The sequence below is a fragment of the Athene cunicularia genome (genome assembly GCF_003259725.1).
Source record: "Athene cunicularia isolate RWA chromosome 20 unlocalized genomic scaffold, athCun1 chr20_part1, whole genome shotgun sequence".
NCBI lineage: Eukaryota > Metazoa > Chordata > Aves > Strigiformes > Strigidae > Athene > Athene cunicularia.
Window position 1 is genome coordinate 5,299,177 of NW_020799125.1, and position 21,343 is coordinate 5,320,519.

General features: G+C 38.7%; 3 protein-coding genes across 3 annotated transcripts in view; 1 reads left to right on the forward strand and 2 right to left on the reverse strand.

Moving 5' to 3' along the window:
- Positions 1-576: 576 nt before the first annotated feature.
- Positions 577-7,470, reverse strand: CSTF1 (cleavage stimulation factor subunit 1). Its single transcript, XM_026862223.1, has 5 exons — positions 7,279-7,470; positions 5,603-5,880; positions 4,581-4,778; positions 3,607-3,997; positions 577-2,104 (listed from the first exon to the last, which is right to left on the reverse strand). Exons 1-5 carry the CDS (start codon positions 7,445-7,447, stop codon positions 1,845-1,847), a joined length of 1,296 nt encoding a protein of 431 aa, XP_026718024.1. The 5' UTR covers positions 7,448-7,470; the 3' UTR covers positions 577-1,844.
- A 177-nt stretch (positions 7,471-7,647) lies between these two features.
- On the forward strand, positions 7,648-13,983 carry AURKA (aurora kinase A). Its single transcript, XM_026862094.1, has 8 exons — positions 7,648-7,737; positions 8,862-9,144; positions 9,701-9,779; positions 10,469-10,660; positions 11,297-11,435; positions 11,746-11,894; positions 12,515-12,689; positions 13,307-13,983. Exons 1-8 carry the CDS (start codon positions 7,684-7,686, stop codon positions 13,490-13,492), a joined length of 1,257 nt encoding a protein of 418 aa, XP_026717895.1. The 5' UTR covers positions 7,648-7,683; the 3' UTR covers positions 13,493-13,983.
- A 477-nt stretch (positions 13,984-14,460) lies between these two features.
- Positions 14,461-21,343, reverse strand: part of FAM210B (family with sequence similarity 210 member B) — a 32,774-nt gene continuing 25,891 nt past the window's right edge. Inside the window, exons 3-5 of the mRNA XM_026862315.1 lie at positions 19,555-19,645; positions 18,047-18,219; positions 14,461-16,586 (exon numbers count right to left, since the gene is read on the reverse strand). Coding sequence (XP_026718116.1) covers positions 16,370-16,586; positions 18,047-18,219; positions 19,555-19,645 — 481 coding nt within the window. The 3' untranslated portion in view covers positions 14,461-16,369. The remainder of the gene's footprint in view (positions 16,587-18,046; positions 18,220-19,554; positions 19,646-21,343) is intronic.

A 21,343-nucleotide genomic window follows, 5' to 3' on the forward strand; every position in this document is an offset into this window, starting at 1 on the left:
AGTATTTTAAAACTACAAGAGTCAAAACACCAGTAGCAAATGTGTTACTTATGGACAGCTTCTTTAACAGAATTGAAAAAAACTGGCATTAAAACAAATTGCCACTGCTATCAGTTTAGCAGGCTGGCTGTAATAGCAGAGCTCTGCTGTCGCTGAGCAAGTACAGCATGCATTAATAACTGTGTGTCAGGACTTCCCTTTTCCCTCCCACTAAGCTCTGGTTCTCCTCGTCCCTCCAACCAAAAAAGCCATGAAAACTGCTATCTCATGCCTCCTATTTTTCTAAAATTTTAGAAACTTGAAGGGAGGCAGAGGAAAAGCAAAGAGGATTGCTAAGCCTAAGAAATATTTTGCATAGCAGTAGCTTCTAAGAAAAAATTAAATTCTCCAACTTAAAAAAATAAAATCCCCCATTCTATACTGTAAATCTATAACTGTATCTGATTCAGATATAACACAAATGAATTAATCAAGCTTTAACATTTCCCCAGAGACAGAGCCTTCCACTATTCAGTTAATTTCTCCTTTTGCTGCACAGAAAAGAAAACTAATGCATTTCCTTCTTTATATATTAAATAACTTTTTAAAAGGTAATCTTTATTTAAATACAGACAAATCCGGCACCTTCATGAACCCTTGACAAGACATTTAATCAGTGGTAGGGAAAGTTAATCCGGCAGTGAGAACAATCTTACATTTAAAAATCCTCATGAAATCAAGTGCTGAATTGTTGACTACAGGAATCCTCCCAAATGTGAAGCCGAAGAGCAACTATCAAACTTACAGAAGGTTTAAACTGTTTCTTAATGATGTGTACTTCTGTTGAATAGGATGAGGTCTGGGAAACCTGGACTGTTAGAGATAACAGGGAGGAGAAAGGGTGAGTCTGGATTTTTGAATAATTAAGAAAAGAACGTAATTCAAGTTCTGTGTAACAGACATAGAATGAAAATTCCTTAATAAAATGAAGCAAAGTGACATTTCCGAGGTACATATGTGGAAATTAATATGCACAACAGTTTCTTTCTTTGAGAGGATACTAAAGGTCTCCATGGCAGAATTCTTCTCATTTTCACATGCTGCAGGACTGTCACATTTTACAGTTGCAATGATATTCCTTGAAAATACTATGAATTCACTTTGAGGTCCCACAAGATAAATTCAAAAGAAGACAAGATTTCAAGTCTGAGCTTTAATACCAGAACTAGAACACCGTATTTCTTGCATTCATCTAAACAGTTTAAAATTCTGTTTCAAATTCTTATGGCACAAGACTGGCTCAGAATTGAAGGTCCACTTGGCCAATTAAAAAAAAAAAAATTCCACCAAAAACCCCCCAGACTAAAAGATACAAAACAGAGCTTTACAAAGAATAAATCAGAACTGAAGGCAGCTTAAGGCTTCATTAAAATATTTGCCAAGTTCTGCTGTTACTTGTGTAATCCATTCTTTAAACAGACTTCAGTGGGATTGCACAGATACAATGCAGAGCAAAACTGGCTCATACTGCCCAGTTTGAGCAAGATACAGTCACATTATCTTTCGCAGGATTTAGAAAGACAGGAGAACAAGTTTAATCCTTCCTGCAAGGATCATTTTATTCTCCCCCCACACACTCCTTGAGTACAATTAGAGATGACTTACAAAAATTAATGCCACACACACTAATAAAAAAATTAGCATGGGGCAAAACTTAAAGTCTCAGTATTTTGATATTTATCTGCCATGTTTGACAGAATTAAAAACCAGACACATCACGGCTTTCATCTAGGCATCTGTTGGCAGTACAATCAATACAAGATGATATAATGAATCTGGATAATCGCTGTTTTATAGAGCTGTCCTTAGTCTGTCGTTGACCTTCTGTACCAAAATCTAGCCCTGTAGTCATCACTGCAGGTCATGAAGCCAGGATTGGTAGGAGAATGGACAATACAACGGACAATGCTGTTGTGCCCAAGAGAAAGAAGGTTTCTCCGTTCAGCAGTTCTTGAATCCCAGCAGCACAGACTGATGGTCCTTTCATCTGGAAGCAGCACATAATCTTCTGTGTGGTTGAAGACAGCTTGTGTCCTGTGTACTTGTCGTCCACTCAAACCAGCTCCTAAATATAGGCAGCAAAATATTAACCCAAATAGGATCAGTTTTAGGAAGTTTCCAAAGACCTAAGAATAAACCTCCCATAAGTTTCTGCAGTCTACAAAGGAGCTGTATTTCCTCAGTCTACCACTTCCTCATAGGACAGGTGAATAATCTTTTGTAGTTATATACATGAGATATTCTAAAATTTCTTAGAGGACAGAAAGATTAACTACTTCAACAGTGTCAATCAAGTCCAACCACTCAGTATGAGTCCAATCACTCAAATTTAAGAGCACTTTTGCCTTTTACTTTTTGTATGAGGCTTACAGCTATAACTAAGGGGAAGGACCACAGATAGTAGAACACACAGATTCTCATTATCAATGACAGTTTGTTTTTAATGTACCTATCACGTGGAACATTATATGACCCACCTTAGCCATACCTTCCCTCCATACCCTTCAAATAAGATGTGTTTCATACATGGACATTTACTTTGCAATGCACACCTGCACATTACCTGATACTTTGCAGAAGTTTATCAGGGAGGTGCTGCGCCCTGCTGGTTGAGAGCAAAATAAAGCTAGCATACAAAAAAGGAACTTGCACATCCCCAGAGCTGATACAGAAAGTTTTCAACATCCTCTTCTCTTTCATACTATGACTCCTAATGCTTCCATCACATTACTGCTTGACCCAAAAGCTTCCCCTGTCACATGGCTGCTATCAAATGCAAAGCTTCTACATCCTTCACCATTTCTTAAGCCCCACTGAGATCAAAGCATGGTATTGTCTGCAAGCTCCAAACAGGACTACCTTGCACATAATTGCATCCTTGGGGAAATAAAAAAAATAAAATAAAAAAAAAAAAAAAAAAAAGGAAAAAACCCAAACCAGCTGTAGCTATTTTTCAGACTACTGCTATATGCCAGTAGAAATCTCTTTTGCACAAGAGTCTAATCATTAAAACAACTGTCCCAAGGTAGGTTCAGTTCCCCGTCTGGGCAGGTACTCTGCAGCAACGCAGCTGACTCTAGCAAGAAACAGATTAGTTGTTAGCTTTGACACTTTCAGTTTAAACTGTGCCCCTCATCTAGCAATAAAAGTCACAAAATCAAAATGATCACTAGCAAGAAAAGCAACAAAGCTGTTTTAGTAACCTCTGTTTCTAAACACTAAACTAGAGCCTCTGCACAATGTCCTCGGGGCATTGTTCCTTTTTACTTTTGCCTAATTCAGTGATAATTTCCCTCCAAAGCAATGGAGTAATGATGTCAGTAAAGTCTCCAAAAATCTACTCGGACTGAATATGTTTACACTGACTGACATATAAGAATCACAGCTCTTCTTCTGGAATTAGTCTACATTAAGTGTCTTCAATAATTTGGGGCAATTTACCCTCAAAGCAGCAGCCTCCCATTGCCTTTAAGAATTACTATTATTTTGAAAATATTACCACCCCTGCCATGGTTCAGTACCTGCAAAAGATACTGAAAGGTACTTGGAAGGTCACCTGCCACATACCTGTGTATTTGACCAGTGTTCGACCAGTGGAGATCTCCCATAGTTTAGCTACAGAGTCTTTTCCGCTTGACAAGATATACTTTGAATTTTTGGAAAAAATAGCAGAACAGACTTCAGCTCCATCATGTGCCTTCTCAAAAGTAGTGATACAGCGATTTGAAACACCATCCCACAGTTTGATGCATCCATCCTTACTTCCTGTCACATACATGTTTGCACTTGCGTTGTAATTTACTGAACATATAGCATCAGTGTGCTGATCTTGAGGATTGCAAGACACAAAACACTGGAAAGTATTGATATCATACAGTCGTAAAGTAGGGTGCTGGGTACCAACAAGTATGAAATCTCCAGAGGGGTGAAAGGAAATTGAGCGCAACATCTCTGCTTCCTGTTTGATCAAAAATACATAATTGGTGTAAGAAAGAAAAAAAAAAACACTAACCAACCCAAAATGGAAGTGTAAATTCTGGTGGCATTAAAGTATGAAAAACCTACTTATATCAGTTAGCACAATGTTCTGCTTTTGCAAATTAGAAAATGCTTCCTACAGGATTAAAATGACAGGCTACCTTTAAACGTACTGTAGTTTTTGTCCTAAAGCAGCCTGCAGTGCCCACTCATTTTCAGGGTACCACACAGAAATGACAGGAGGCTTTGTCAGCCAGTCACAGGCCCCAAAGCCCACCACCACCTAAGTCCAAACTCTCCTCAAAAACAAAGATAATATAATTGACTTCAGTTACCCATATTAGATTTGGTCTAGATTAACAAAAAGCAGACAGGCACCAGATTTAAAGAATACAGGTATCCATTATGCACAAACTCTTAACATGTAGTTACCTTAATGTCTGCAAATTTTGTAGCTGCATACTCCTACATACCTAACCACGACTTATCACAACTCAGCTCACTGATACCTCAGTACTCATACATTAAAGCTTTGGTTGCTCTGAACTGGTATTATATCTAACCTGTATATATTTGAAGGCTCTTTTGGCAGAAGGTTTTGAATAATCAAACAATTTAAGTGTGTAGTCCCTTGAACCAGATGCTAGGATCTGTTCTGTTGGATGAAAAGCTAAACATGTAACTTCATCCACGTGATCATAGAGAGTCCGAATAACAGGGTGATTTTCCATGTTTTGCTGTGCAGTCTCATTCATCATGACCTACAAAGAACATTCAACAAGTTAGTGTTAGAAACCAGAATGTACTTTTGACTGGAAAAGTAGGTTTTATGCTTGCCAGAGTGGCCAAACAACAACTATGTTTCTGACACGACTAGGCACATAATTAAGATAATAGTGATTATTTGAAGGCCCACTATATATTGTTGTAAGTTCCCTGTATCTTTACAAAGGTCAGCTGACTTGCTCAAGGACAAACAAGTTTTAGTAGCAGAGAACTGGTGCAAGGAAACATATCATCCTCAGAAACAGTCCAAACCCAAATACTGTACTGCTGTAAGGCTTAAAGGCAGTTGTACCAACTGCAACTTCTACTCATGCAGGGGATACTGCTGAGAATTTGGTGCGCACTCTGTGCAAAAAAAAAAAAAAAAAAAAAAAAAAAAAAAAAAAAAAAAAAAAATCATCCCCCTTCTAAATTGCTACTGATAACTGCAGAAAAAAATGAAGCAAATAAATGTGGATTCTATGAAACAGTTCTGAAACACACAGCCACTGGAGGCTGTAGAAGCCAGAAGTGCGAGTTCAAAAATGAACTGTGTTCATACAATATAGCAATTATCACCTAACTTGAAGCAATTTCTGGCTCAATTCTCTAGACTGCTGCCAGAAGTTACACAGGTATACTTGCCCTATTTCTTCTTCCTTTTCTTCACGAGTACTTTATGAGTCGCTGTTGGAGTAGGAAATACTGCGAGACAGATAGTTATCCAACCCACTGAGCCAGCCACAAGGCACAGACATGGCACGAAACTGACAGCACCTCAAGAATTCACAAAGTGGTTATGATTCAAGTCATATTTTACCTCAATAGGCATAGCACTTTTGGCCAACATTCTCTCTGTATCAAGAATTTTTATTGAGGCATCAGCAGATCCTGTAGCTATTAACTGTCCATCTCTGCTATATGTAGCTACACGACACGGTCCTTTATGAGATGTGACATAACAAGTCTCATATTCAGAAGCCTCAGGAGACATGGTCTGTACATCTGCATCAAATTCCAAGTCAATTCCTGTGCCTGGAGCTACCGTATCTGACCGTCCAATTGCATATTGAACAGCACTGTCATCATTCTCCATTCCTGAAAAGAGAGAAGTTGATGCACTTAAACCAGGTTAACCTTCTCCTTAGACAGGTAGACTGTGGCCAGATCTATGCTACAGGCTCTGGACCAGCTATGAGTCAGGTTTTAAGAGAGGCAGCCCCTGTTGAATAAAGCTAAGCTAGCAGATCAGATTTAGTTATACAGCAGTAATTCTGGTGAGAATGAGAGGTACTTTGGCTGCACTAGAGCAGAGCTGTGGAAATACAACCAGCAAATATTGCAGAATGTTAAGCACTGATAAATGCACTGACAATCAGTTACTGAAGCCATCGACAGGCCTCTAGTCAGCTTTTCACAGAGGGAGAAACAAGACCCAACCCTATGACATGAGATTTAACTGAAGTGTTTACCGATTCTTTCCCTTTCTGTTTTATTGTGCTGAAGAAAAAAAACCCTACTTCACAACCAACTATCCCAGCACTGCAAATTAAATTTTTTACTCCTCTTCACACCCACTCTGCAGATTTTGATTTTTATATATATATATTTTTTTTTATTTCCAGGATTCATCTACAGAACAAAGACAGTTCGGCACTGGAAGCAGTAACAGGTCAGACACAAGAATTTTTCAGCTATGTGCCCAATGGTGATCATCAACCGATCAAACACAATCAAGAAGTTTTTGTTGTTTTCATTCACAAATTACAAGTCTAGCATTCTTATTTCAGACAGACACAAGGCTTCACATATTTATACCCTTGGAACTCAACTAGTTCAGGCAGCAGAACCAGTTCAATTACAATATAGAGAAGACACGATGTTACAGCTAGACCTCTTCCAGTAACTTAGTCAGCTTGTTTCAACAGCAGCTCAGGTATTCTGACTACATCCTGTAGCACAGATTTACTTTCAGAAAAAAGAGAGAGAGAATATGCAATACCTTTGCTGAGACCCTACACTGTAAAGCTTATTTTCTTTACACTGATATATAAAGGCTAGCAAAGATTGCCAGTGGAAGGGCTTGGATTGCTCCTTTTCCAATACTGTCAAAAACCAGAAAATATTTCCAAAGTTGACAGAAAACTGTGTGGGTCAATTTCCTATTACGTCTGTGGACTCAGTGATCTCATTTACTGTACCATATTTTTAGAAGGTTGCCAGTCACCCAGAACCCTGAGCAGGTATTCTTATGTGCTACTGAAATTCAAACAGATTTTGACAACACTCAGTGATCTGTTTTGCTTTTAATACATACTAAAGGATGAAACACAGAGCTAGAATGCCCTTCAAGAAAATATATAAAGTTACGCTATTACTAGACATAACCTTTGCATAAAGGATGTCTTTTCAGTAATGCTAACCTCTTAATTCACAAGGGTTTAAGCCAGGGATTTAGAAACTGGATTTTTATGGTAGCTTTTTATTCCATCTTACCTAATTTAATTAGGTGCAGCAGTTGTTCGGATGGTGCACAGACTGATTGTGGTTTTATCTCATTTATCAAGCCATTAGCAATATTTATATATCCATCATATAGCAGCTGACTAATTATCAGTTTATAAAGTTGCTGACGGTCTTTCAAACTGACTTTTGTTCTATACATTGTGAGCAAGGAATGCCTTGGAGGGGCCGGGGGGAGGCTGGCGGTTGCGGGGTAGGGCGGTGAGCCGCGGCGGGGTGGCAGGCCAGGCCGTTCCGTGCCCTGCCTCGGGGCCTTCCGGGGTGGGCGGCGGGGGGCGTCTTAGAGATCCAGGACGTAGTGTTTTCTGTGGAACTGACCCCTGTTTGCTACGTATCGTCTGTAGATTACGCTATATGTAGTTGTTCTCTTCGGACACTATGGATAAGAACATGAAAGAGAACCATTCCGGATATCCCAGTCGTGCTACAAAGGTAAATGACTCACTAGGCTAGTGGGTGCATTTCTCCTGATCACACAAGAGCTACAGCTTTTAAACTGTCTGTGGTAACTATTAACTGTACTAAAGAGCAAAAGGTGGAAAAACTGTCTTGGAAGAATGTTTTCCACGTGCAGGAAATAACTGCTAACTTGGTCTTTCAGGAGCTTTCTCTTAGAGAGAACAGTGCTTGGGCCTAGCTATTTTTTTTGTTGTTGTTGTTAGTATTAGTATGTCATACCTGAATTGGGAAATCCTCATATTTTAAGTACAATATAAGATCCTTTAAAAAGAGAATAAATGTGTGTAGTCAACTTATTCCAGATATGGCTTCCAAAAGCAAGTAGTGTGTTAATGTCACTATTGAAATGCTTGTGCAGTGGTACTCAAGATCACCCTGTTTACATATTTTTTCTATATAGAAACATAAGCACTTTCTCACTATTTTCACTTAAAACCAAATAAGTCCTGGTAAGGTTTCAGAATAGCATAAGCAAAGGTTTTTTAATCAAGCTGTCAATACATTATTTTTAGTGAACTGAACCAGGTGACTAAATAATACATAGGGGAAGGAAGGAAATACAGATTGTTGCATAGGTATCATCAGAGGGTCAAAAATTTGAGAAATTAATCTTTAGTGTTTGAATTTAACTGTAGTGAAGTAGCCTAGAACAACAAAGAATTTCTTAAATATAAGCCTAAACTACCTTTCTTTACTGGAAGCAAAAGATTAAAAGCAGGTAACTGAACCTTTCTAAATAACTTTGCTTTGTTCTGCTGAACTCCACTTGCAGTGCAAGGTATATTAAGATGAGCAGCATTAAAGGAAGCAATGACTCAAAGCTGCGTATGTTTTTAGAATAAGGATCTGCTGTCCTAGTACCTTTGTTCTTCAGATGTGTTGTTCTGATAGCTATACATAAATATGCTGCTGAAGAAAACTGGTAACTTTTTGTCAGTGTAGAAACTTACAAATGTTTCATGAATAAAAATATAAGATGAGACTACCCTAACATCTTGTGTTGATGTGCTTCGTGTTTTTTCCTGCTCTACTGAATGGGGCCAGAAAGGTTATAGTATGCTATTCTACAAGTAATATGTAATACTTTCTTTTTAAAGGTTGCTAATCCCATTGGGGATGGCCCAAAACGTGTCCCTGTGTCTCAGCATTCTGCCCAGAGCCGGTTACTGAACAGTGGAGTTCAAGCACAACGTGTTCTGTGTTCTTCAAACTCTGCCCAGAGAGTTCCTGTGCAATCACAAAAACCTGTACTGTCAAACCAAAAACTGTCTAATAACCAGACAACGCAGCAGCCCCGGCCAAAATTTTTGGTCCAAGCGACCACTAGGCCTCAAGTTCCAAGCAAGAACAATGAAAAACCTCAACAGGCTCCAGTACCTGGTAATTCTGAAGATGATGTACATGTATTTACATACTTGTGATGCTTCTGTTCTGTGGAGCAGAGTGCAGTGCATAAAACCTAAACCTGATGTTGGTGGTGTGGGACAGTCCTGTGGGGAAGTACTTGGTTGGGCCCTGAAAGAGAATAGCAGCACATGCTTCAGCTTTGATGTTACTGCATGACCCTTATTGTCAGGATTACCCATTTAGACCCATACAGGTGTTTAAAAATTTCCACATGCTCACTAGTCAGCTGTGAGTTAATGTAGTGGGAGTCATACATCAGTTTTTCCAGTATTCATGTTAATCTCATACACAAGAATACATTATTTTTTTGGAGGAAGCTTAATAGTTGTTTTGACTTTCAGGAGCTTTTAAAATTGTTTTGATAGCTGCTTTGCCAATAATAAGTTATGCTAGGTTGTTTAAAATGTTGTTGAATGTATTCTGAGAACTGTTTCAGACACTGCACAGAGGTTAGATTTGCTTCTGTGTGACTTTTTGCATTGTGTTCATGGGTCTGGTTCTTAAAGTTGATCTACTTCTCTATACATAGCAAAAAATTCTGAAGCAGAAAGCACCTCTAAACAGAAAAATGAAGAGACTGCTAAAAAGAAAAATGAAGAGACTAAAAAGTAAGTTTTATGCCTAAATTGTTCTAGCTGATTCTGTTGGATTGGGCTTGGTTTTAACTGTTAGGACTTCATGCTGTGACTAAGTTGCAGATAAGCTGAAGGCTACTTCAGTCCCTTGGTTTTGGAGACCAGTGGCCCTATACTTTAGAGACAACATATGAAACTAGGAAAGCTTACTTTGACCTGATAATCATGAGGAACAAGGACTTCCTGTAATCTAAAGAAAATTTTTGGCTGAATGAGTAATAGCTCTTCCCATGAGAGAACAGTGATAGTCACTGCTCAAATAGCAAGATGAACGCTTGAAAACAAAGCCTCCCTCACGTGCAAGAGACTGGAGTTTAAGGATGAAGTTAGATTTATAGTGTAGCTACCTTAAACTGTTCTGACGCACACTAGTAAAATATGTCTGTGTTAAGTGCATTGAAATGAGCCTGGCATACATAGTCTTGATTTTGTAGTAGTGTGGTTGATATCAGTGTGTCTGCATACGTTTTTACGAAGGAAGAACATAGCTTTCAGAACTTTCTTTTGAAAAGCCTCAATACCTATTTTATCCTCTTGGTGTTCTCTTGAAGACTAAAAATTAGTTCAGATCACTAAGTACCTATTGAACAGGAAATTATAGATTGTAAACCTAGGAGTCAAAGCCCATACAAGTATCTAGCTTTTGTAACTTCCTCTTGCAGAAGGCAATGGTCTCTCGATGATTTTGAAATTGGTCGTCCTCTGGGGAAAGGAAAATTTGGAAATGTCTACCTGGCACGTGAAAAGCAGAGTAAATTTATTCTTGCACTGAAAGTGCTCTTTAAAACACAACTTGAGGAAGCTGGTGTGGAACATCAACTACGAAGAGAAGTTGAAATACAGTCTCACCTTAGGTAAAGTTTAATGACCAGTTACACTCTTTGCTTGTGTTCAAATAAACAGAGTGACCTTGTTTATGATAACATACCCTGTTGAAGAGGAGTTTCTTTTTAAACACAAAACCTTGAAATTGCAAGTTAGGATTCTTGCCTTTCTACACCAAGATTTACCTTTTTCTACCTTGCAATGAAGTAACATCTGTAACAAATATTCCTATTACTGAAAAAAACCTTGTCTGCTTGGATTTATGTGGGTAACTGCAATTTCTCAAGTCTGAGCTTGTTTCTGGTATTATGCTTCTTTGAAAATAAGCCTAAATTGCTGAAGAAACTGGTTTTCACAGAGCATTTCAAGTGTTTAACTTAAATTTCAAGACTCGTAGGAATTGGCACCTTTGGTAATTACTCTTCCAGCTGCTGTAGAAAAGTATATTCAAGAAGATAGGAACTGGCCAAAGTCTTGACTAGTTGCTGCTTTGATAAACATCTGTCTGCTATGAAGTGCTCTTAATGGAAATGTGAGAGCTGAAGGAATGCTTACAAGATGTTGAAGTTCCTATGCTTGCCTTGAAAGGGGGGAGGCAGTAACAGGGAATTACGAGTTTCATGGACAATTACCTTATTCAGAAGAATATTTAAATCCTTTTGCAGGCACCCCAACATTCTCAGATTATATGGCTACTTCCACGATGTTACAAGAGTCTACCTTATTCTAGAGTATGCACCTCGTGGAGAAGTCTACAAAGAACTTCAGAAGCTCACCAAGTTTGATGAGCAAAGAACTGCTACTGTAGGTTGTTCTACCTCCTTATACATTACTTGCTCTTTATATCTGGAACATGAGCAGCATAAAGCTAGCTCTTCAGATAAAAGTTCTGTATTCTGTTGTGTGAAACAAGATTCCTTAGATGCTGCTATGTTCAGCATTGCTTAATATGGCAAGTGCTTGGTCACTTCAGACAGAGCCTGGATTGACAGACTTCAATGGATTGAGGAATAATTGCTCTAACTACTAATTATGCCTAGAAAAGCCTATACTGTAGCCAGATATGATGAAGCAACAATGTCTTTATAAAGATTTGTTTTCTTTCTAAATACAGTACATCACCGAACTAGCAGATGCCCTATCATACTGTCATTCAAAGAGTGTGATTCACAGAGACATCAAGCCAGAAAACTTGCTGCTTGGCTCAAATGGAGAATTAAAAATTGCTGACTTTGGATGGTCTGTGCATGCTCCATCTTCTAGGTGAGAATGCAAGATGTATCTTATGCAGTGAAATACTTATGTAGTGAAAATGTTGGCTTCCTTGCCACAGTTATAGTTATGGAGGTAAATACGAACTTCCTAAAATACTGGAAAAAATCCTTTAAGAACTGGGCCACTGCAGCAAGGGTCTATAATAGTCAGCTGGTGTTGCAGAGAGGGGGTGTTATCCTATTTTTCCCAACTTGTATAGTTCAAAACTTGTTGAACCTGAAACAAGTGAAGAAGGTCAGTGCACTGTTTTAGGGTTATAGTGGTCCTTGAGATGGCAGACTAGCACTTGTGTTCAGACATCACACTAACAATATACTTAAGATGCTTCCTCAATTAGTCTTTTGTCAGGTATGATTGAGACTATATTTGATCTAGCAAGTGGGATGAAAAAAGGAAGGAGAAGACTGAATGCAGTCACTGAGATGCTTTAAAGCACAAATAGATTTACTGTTGGCACTTCTTTACCAGGTATGCTGGTGGTGCTGACTCTGTCCAGGGTAGACTCCACCAAGGTACAGATGATTGCCACCATTAGCTGCTGTCTGGCTCTTGAAATGGATCTTGTAATTGTCGTAATCAGTAAATTATTAACTTGGTCTTTTCTTCAGGAGAACAACTCTCTGTGGGACACTTGACTATCTGCCTCCTGAAATGATTGAGGGAAGAACACATGATGAAAAAGTGGATATTTGGAGCCTGGGAGTTCTGTGCTATGAATTCCTTGTAGGGAAACCACCTTTTGAAGCAGCAACATACCAGGAAACCTACAGAGCTATTTCCAGGGTATGTGCCAACACTTATTTGGACTAGCTGAATTGTGCTGCCTTTCAGTTTTCTTGTGTTACTGAAGTTTCACAAATGGTCACTTTTGAAGAAGGCATGTATTAGAACTAGAACTGTGGCAAGACATAATGATATGTATAAAACTAGATCCCTAAAACTGTCTTCAGTCATTCAGTAGCATGACTATGAGACCTCAGGATACCTTGCCTTACTTCCTTGGGTCTACCCTGTTTCTGCCTGCATCTGAACTTCTACCTCTTTCATAAAGCAACTAATCTCCACATCTTTCCTTTTCTCATCTATAAAATGTTAAATATTCAAGGTGTTACTAAAAACATATAAGCTTGACTTTTCCTGTTGCCTATCTTAGGTTCCAGCAAACTAATCTTGTTTGAAGTACATTGAAAAATACACTAGCTTAATTTCTAACAGCAGTGTGAACCTTGTTCAGGACTGTGATGAAATGCCTTAATCTCATAGGCATAAATTGCATAGCCCACAGGGCTGACCCAGCTTTCCTGTCTAGATCTACCTTGGAGGGTGGAGCCCTTTTTGTCTTTCTAGTTCAGTTATTGCCAAAGAACTTTTGCATCATTAGTGCTTTTCTTTTTCCTTAGGTGGAATTCAGGTTTCCTCCATTTGTAACAGAAGGTGCGAAGGATTTAATTTCAAAGCTTCTGAAGCATAACCCATTCCATCGGCTGCCCCTGAAGGATGTCCTCCTTCATCCCTGGATTACAGCAAACTCTACAAAGATGCCCAACAGCAGAAAGAGTGATGTTGCTGCCCCATCCAGAACATAGTCTTAGCAGGGTTAACCTCGGGGGATCAACAGGAGGAGTCTTGTACTGTGACTACTGTAATGCTTACAATAGAAAAGGCAGTTCTTGGAATCTAATGGCAATTAGAATGCACATCTTTGGGTTGGCTGTCTTAAACTCTAATTGCAATGTAAAATTATTGGCCTCTTTAGCTGGAAGTTGTGGAATGCTTCATATACTTGAAATCCAGTTACACATGGGCCAGGTTTGACCTAAGTATTAAGCTGTCCAAGGCTCTTATGTGGTCTGTCCAGGTAATGGCTTGTTCCAACAAGAGGAAGCATATTAAGCAGTGCAATATCCTGGAGATACCCGCCTCTGAACTGACTAGGCTGCTAAGGGTATCATAACTGTGGTGTAATCAAACTGAGTGAGGTGAATTTCTGTGTCCTAAAAATGATGTGTGCATTTTTGTCTCAATTTTGTCTTAAATGTGAGCATCTACTTTTCAAATAAAAATTTGTTATATACTGCTACCAGCATGGTGATGTTCCTTATGGCATTATCACTTTCCCAGGCTGTCTCTAACTGCTTGTCTCTACCATTGCTACAGCTTGACTCCTTGTCTATGATCACAAAAAAATTTACTTCCTACATGTCTTGAAGGAAGCTGGTATAAATTCTTGCTCAAAATGCTGGTACCACAACATAGGTGTGGTCACTTACTATTCTACAACTGCAGCACAGGCTTACAAGGTAAGTACCACCTCTCTTGCCACCTACCTTACGGGTTTTCCGCAACCACTGAAACCTGCTGCTTCTTTTTTTAATGCAGTTATTCGAAGACAACATGGTTTGAAAGGACTTCTAAGAAAGGTTTTGAAAATATTATCAAATGGGATGTGTAACAGACTAATCCTACAAGTATGTTATTCCCTAAAATGTAGCAACAAAACACAAGCCAACTGTTCTCCAATAAAACACTTCAAACAAGCTCCAAGAAAGCAATTTATTGTATTTTCATTATAAGACTTTAAGACTGTCTTTACTTTTCAAACCCTTTAAAAAATTGATCACTTTACAAACTGAGGATTCTAGAATTCAAAATATATTCTCAAATAAATTTAAAATATACTTTGCAAAAAAACCTTCATTGAAGCAAGTTGCCAGTAGTTCACACAACTATTTACCTTAATAGGTTATCTGAATTCTGAGCATAGTTTAAATGAATCTTTCTTTACAGCAAGAAAATCTCCAGGTTAGTGCGGTGAATTTTAATAGCTGTTAGGTGCATTTGCTTTAAATGATTCCTGCTTTACAGAATTTTTGAAAATGCTTGAATATTCCATTTCTGTCAACTTTAAGATAATCAGTTATTTCACAATGTTTTAAATGAAAACAAAGATGCCTTGTGACTATTCTGGAATACTTTTATCTGTGGTAACAGAACATTGCCCTGAACTGATGATACAAAGAGAGAGGGTACATAGGGCTGAGTTGAACTTCATAGGTTGCTCATAACAAAACTACTTGTTCTCTCACATCCTAACCCCATGATTCCTTCCTCTTAATTCACTAAATTTATCAAAACAACTAATGATCACCAGGGTAATCTCCAATTTAATTTAAACTCCTGGATGAACAGATCTGTGTCAGAGCCACCTTGGGGTAAGGCAGTGTAAAGAGAGCAGGCTGGAAGGAGAAACAGGGCCAAAAGACTGACAGATCTGGCTGGAGCTATCCCACAGAAGGAAGTACAGTCCTAAAACCCAGGTTTACCACAGAACGTTACACTGACTCCCCAGTTTTGGGATCCAGGCTTTAAGTTAACTGAAAAGCAGTATGTGAATATATGCATGTGCATCTACATTCTAATAGGAACAGTGTCCAAATAAAGAAATGAGAAGCACCTCTAATTGCTATCTTCAGCAGTCTGCCAGACAAAGCACAGCAATTGCCCTTGAGAAGCTATGAATTGTGGTGTCTGGACTTCAGGTGCAGATTTGATTTTCATCCACAGGAGCAGAAAACTGCTAGGGTTAGTTTTCAGATGAAAAAAGTTTCCAGTACAAGGCCAGATTTCAATACATTAAAAATGCAGATACCTTGCCTCTGACTTTATGATCTTTGGAATATGTTCACATAGGAGGTAATTCTGGTTACACTGATTTCAGTAGACTCAGGATTCCTTCTAAGTCTATAGGTATAAAAAAAAACATTAAAAAAAAAGGACTTTAAGGCCAGTTCCTAATCTATAAATAAAGCATTTTCAAACAAAATCTTGAAACATGGAAGCACCACAAAGGAGCTGTAGTTTCAGAACAGTGCATCACCTATTCTGGCTAAAACAATTATTACTGTGCAATAATTAAGCATGGGGTACTCCCACTTAAGTTAGTTCAGCATGTGTGTTGTACTGGAAGACTGGGGTCATAATATATGCCTTCTATAACAAAAACCCCACCCACCTACCCCTTAGATTCCAATATATACACTTACCAAAAGAACTATTCACATAATAGGATATTGTTTATTCCACAGACTATTAGGAAGAGAATCTCACTCTGTTTCTCAGCTACACAGTAAAAAACTAATGCTGCCACTATTTTGACAAGAAAAAAATTCAAGCCCCAAAAGATAGATTATAAAGACCCAGAACTGTGTGTTCTAAAGAGTGTTTATATTCCCACTTGCAGTGGAAACCACATGCCATTTAAACAGGTCTTTCTAAAGAGGTGATAAAAGGGAAAGAAGATAAGGACAGCACTTTTCACAGTGTAACAATTACCTGAAAGAGCAAGAAATACAAGAGGAGGTCAGCATTAACATGAATCCAAATAAATCTTTTAAATAAATGTATCAATCTGAAAATCTACATGGATATAGAACATTTAAGAAACAGTAAAAAACAGTAAGGAATCATGGATTTGAGGCAGGAGGTTTGAAGAAACCAATCTTCCGGCAGTATCTGACAATAAATGGCACAGATACTATAGTAATGCTGATTCGTACTGGAGCAAACAATTTGTGAACAGCATATGCCAGCACAAATGTGCTTGTACCAGCAGCCATTTTAGATTGCAACGATGATTCACTGAAACCAAGTTTGAAGAGAACTGCAGTCATATCGACACCACTGGGGAAAAAAGAAAACAAAGATTTATCTAGTTTATTTTAAGGTTGCACATTAAAAACATATAAAGTGCTTTTTTTTTTTTTTTTTTCCCCTCAGGAATTTAACATGGCACACTTCCAACTCTGGAATTTATGTTCAAATTGGATGTCGTTAAATAACAAGAACAATTATTTATTTCTGCAGTAACAGCTTAAGTTACTTCTATAGCAACAACACATGCAGTATTTTCAGATGTGCATTTTTTCTTAAATTGGTAAGTTCCCTGTGAAGTTAAATATGTTCTTAAATTTTACAACTGCACAGCTGCAGCGTGTGCATGGAGAATACTGAGCCCCATGCTCAACCTTCAGAGATTAAATAATCTATATCTCTACTTTTGAATTTTTAAAAAGTTAGAATTTTGGTAACTATGTTGGAAACTCATCTTCACAAAATCTGCGATACAGCATATTCTGTGTTCTGATAAAATTTATCATATAAATATAGACCAACCCAAACCAAATAACTAAACCTATTGTTAGGCTTAGGGTTCTAACAGGAGTACAAAGCTGTTAAAACGACAAGTATCTAAAATCTAGCAAGCGAAGGAAGTATTATGGATCTCAAACAAGCTTTATCTACTAAAACCATTTTAGCTCTCTACAGACATAGCAGCTTTCATCAAAGTTCCTATGCAGTACTTTTCCAAAAGAAGTTGTTACTGTAACTTTTCCCCCTTCACTTGCCAGTACAGTATCTGGTAACTGGGAGTTAAATCATACCCAAAGGAAAAAGTTTTCACTGTCACTCTGTGCCACAACATAGTAAACAAGAGAAATCAGGCATTCACATATTCCCACTGAAGTCAAGACTAAGTGGCAGGGAATGTTTTGAGAAACAGTATGTTTCCCTATCACCTCAGCTGAAACACCTCATGCTCAACAGAAATACTTAGAACTGATGCATTTCCACCAGAAGCCAGATACAGAATTTCCCGCCCACCTCCTATATGGTTATCTAGAGTTTTATTTTTCAGTCTAATCCAGTGGCTGTTGCCTTCTGCACTTCCACTGCAGAAACTGAGTTCAACAGCCATAAAAATAAGTTTATCTCTAGGCTCCAGTACTTCTGTATGGCTCTATCTCTACAGACCATACTACTGTTTGAGAACAAAAGATACCTCTGCAGAACAAAAATAAATTCTCTTATATGGTTAGTTACACTGGTGCAGACTCTACTCTGCTGTTTTCACCTGCCTACCGTGGATTGTGAACCTATGCAAAAAAGTCTATTTTCTCTCATGCCTGATGGGAGATTAGACCTATTTATGGATCCACCTATACTCAAAATTCAGAAGATTACTGTGTCTAGATAAAACAGGCATAGAGTACATGTCTCCTTCCAGAAATAAGCACAGTGGCAAGATATTTTTCTTGGATAAAACACTACCTAGAGGCTACACACAACTGTACAAACCTCACCTTGACACAGCCAGGTAGAAGATTCCTAGAGATACTAATGAAATTCCAACATGGAATGAAACCCCTATAGCACCATATTCTTTAAAAACTTGTTTCAGCTGCTGGGATTTGTGGAGTTTCTTGCTTTCACCCCTGGAATCTGTGGCTGCCTTTTCAGGGGATCCACCTGCATCCTAAAAAGAAAACATTTAGAAGTATTTATTAGGATTAAGCACAATATCATAGACCAGTCAGTGGAAACGATCTGAAATAATGAAGGAAATGGCTTACGTACAGTGCTGTTCAGAATGCTTTGGGAAGAGAGTAACCACTTGCTCTTTCACATCAGGAGAGCAGATGCCTGTGGCAGAGCCCATGCAAGCTCCCTTTTCCCATCTATTCATATCAAAGGGCTGCATCAATCTTGGTGCAAGTTCTTACACAATGCAAGTTTCATAATTAAAAGGAGTTGTTACAGTCCCACTCTTCCCTTTAATCCAAACGTGTGCTAAGGCACACCCACACAGCTGCTTGAGAGACAAGACTGACATTCCAAAGAGGTCTTTGCTCACATTCACTGCTCAGCTTTACACAGTGAATTCTTGCCACACAGCTTTCTGTTCAGGGGCTAAGCAGCTGATGGCACTGGAAGCCGACACGATACTATACTGATGCTAGCTTACAAACAGCTTACTGATAGAAGAGATCCAACATTTAAGTTCCTATAAATCATGCTCTGTATATCAGCTGAAAAAAGGAAGAACTGGGCAACTGCTACTGAGAACAGCAACAATCAATACTGTTGCCATGGTGTAGACAATAGCTACACAGACACACCAGTGGCAGTGTAAATAGCCTAACTTCACTGACAATTTTCATCACAGCAAAACTTATTGACAGCTTTTTATCTGGGTAAATTTAAAGTGCAGAACTTCGTACTAAAATATACCCCAATGCAATCTGATAGTGCAAAGAAGGGCATATATGCTGCTAGTAATAAGACAGCCTTTGGATACCTCTTCATACTTGCCATAGAAGAAACACTAATTGGAGAAAGAAAATGTCTCCACAAAGACCTCAGGATTTTTCTCTAGCTAGCATGTGGGTGTCAGGAAAGATTAGAAGAGTCCTTTATTTTCAGCTGAATTCAGCAGCAGTTGGGACAATATGACAGCCAGACTAAAGGCCACTGCTGCCCACAGGACAGGTACTGCTACTGAGTGCCTGGCACCAATTTGTCCTGCTGTAGATTGGTTTCAAGGCATGCAAAATAGAAGAAAAATACTTTTGATTAATCCTTGGACGTGGTGAGATTGTAAGTTAGGATACAAGACAGACTCCTCTTATAACACTCATAGTAGGATGCACTAATTTTAATCAGTGATTTTAACTATACCAACCACTCCCCCCACCCCCAAAAACTATGCCCCTGTTTTTCTCTAATTGTTGTGTTATTTTGTATATCATTTTGACAGGAAATCACATTTATCCATAAATAAACACTTAGGGAATTGTGTAGCTCAACTTACTCTGATTCTTGTATTTTTGAAATTTTCAAACATAATGGATGTTAGGGTCTTTTTTTGCTCATGAGCCAAAGCAATATAAAATAAACCTGACCTAGAAAGAAAAATGCCCAGTAGAAGAAATTTTTTATTGCTTAAAAACCAAGTAGTTTTAATATTAGGAAGTAAAAAAGGAAAAAATGTTCATATATATAATTTTTTTAAGCAGGCTCATTAAGCAGAAGAATGGATTCATAACTAGGTAATTACTTTCCGTCACCAGAAGTCATTAGATTCCATTCATGGCTGTACTACATGGCTGCTACTTCACCATGTTTCAGAACTCATTCTCTTTAGTTTTATTATAGGAAAAGGGGGGTCAGGGTAGAGGGGGGAAGAATGCGGTTTTATCTTTGTCTGTAAATTTGAAATACTGAGGTATTGAATGGAACTAGTTGAATAAACTGAACAAAATAGTCTCATAATACCTTCTGCCAAAAGCTATTCTAAAATTCAATCCACATCACATGCTTGGTCAAGAATACTCATTTATTCAACAGTGTGATTTTCTTAAAAGCTAAGCATGGTTTGAATAGTTTTTTAATAGCTGACAGTGAATTTTTCATCCAAACAAAGATGATCATTATCTACTTAACGAGCCAAACATGAAGATTTCTTCAGACAGCTGTCATGAAAACAGGAGCTGACTATCTACAGAGATACCTAAGCCTCAGAGGAACTCTGGGTCTTACAGCCACACTTGCAAAATGGATTATAAGGACTGAAAAATAGCTTGTTCCCACTGTCCAAGTACATTTCAATTCACACATGCTCTCGGGCTTACAGGCCAGGAAATTTCTGAATGATATTGATGCAAGATGTTAAAAAAGTACCACTTCAACAGATGTTATTTGGAATACCCAGCATGGTCATGTCTTGAATAACGCACAATTGTGTGAAACAAGCTACCCATTTTCTGTATAATTCTGCTACAGTATTTCTGCTAAAAAGCCAATTTATTCACATTGTTTGGGCAAACATTCAGCTTCTGGATGAACTAAGGCATGAAAACAAATCTGAAACATCATGTTATGTTTTGTAATGAGGCTACAGAAATTAACCTGAAAATTAAGCTGTATAAATTAAACTGTAAATGAAGCTTTGTATGGAAAGCTCACATTCAAAATCTTGGCACAAACAGGTGTTAAACCTGTCTGCCACAGAAAGCCAGCATAAACATGATTTAATCGTTTAATGCAGTGTAAAAACCAGCTATGTGTGAGGCCTTCATTTTGCCAATTCAAATTTAAAACCAGAACAATGCACGAATGAATTGAATGAATTTTTTTTGCCTCATCTCCAAAAAAAAAAAAGAACTGAACGGTGGAAGCACAGTGCAGGACGCTACTAGCCCGGTGCACGGCTCATTGGTTTTTCTCTCTCGGGTAACGCAAGGCGCAGGGGCACGGGCCGCCTCTGCAGGGCCCGGCGTGGACCCACGGCACCTCGAGAAAACCCTTTCGGGCACCGCCACCAGGAGCACCCGGGCTCCTCCGGGCCTGCCTGAACTGCTGAAAACTTTTTGTCATTCTTCACGACTCCCCTGAGTGCTCAAACCCTGCAGTCCCCAGGGCAAACACACACACAGCTCGCCCCCCACCCCGGGGCGCTGCAGAGGAACCCCTAATCCTACAGACACCCCCAAAAGCTGGAAAATACTTCCGGGCCGGGCCAAGTTGCGCCCAGCTCCGCACCGAGACATTCCCCTCCAGAGGCGGGCCCTGAGGCCGCGCTGCGCCGCTCCCGCAGCGCC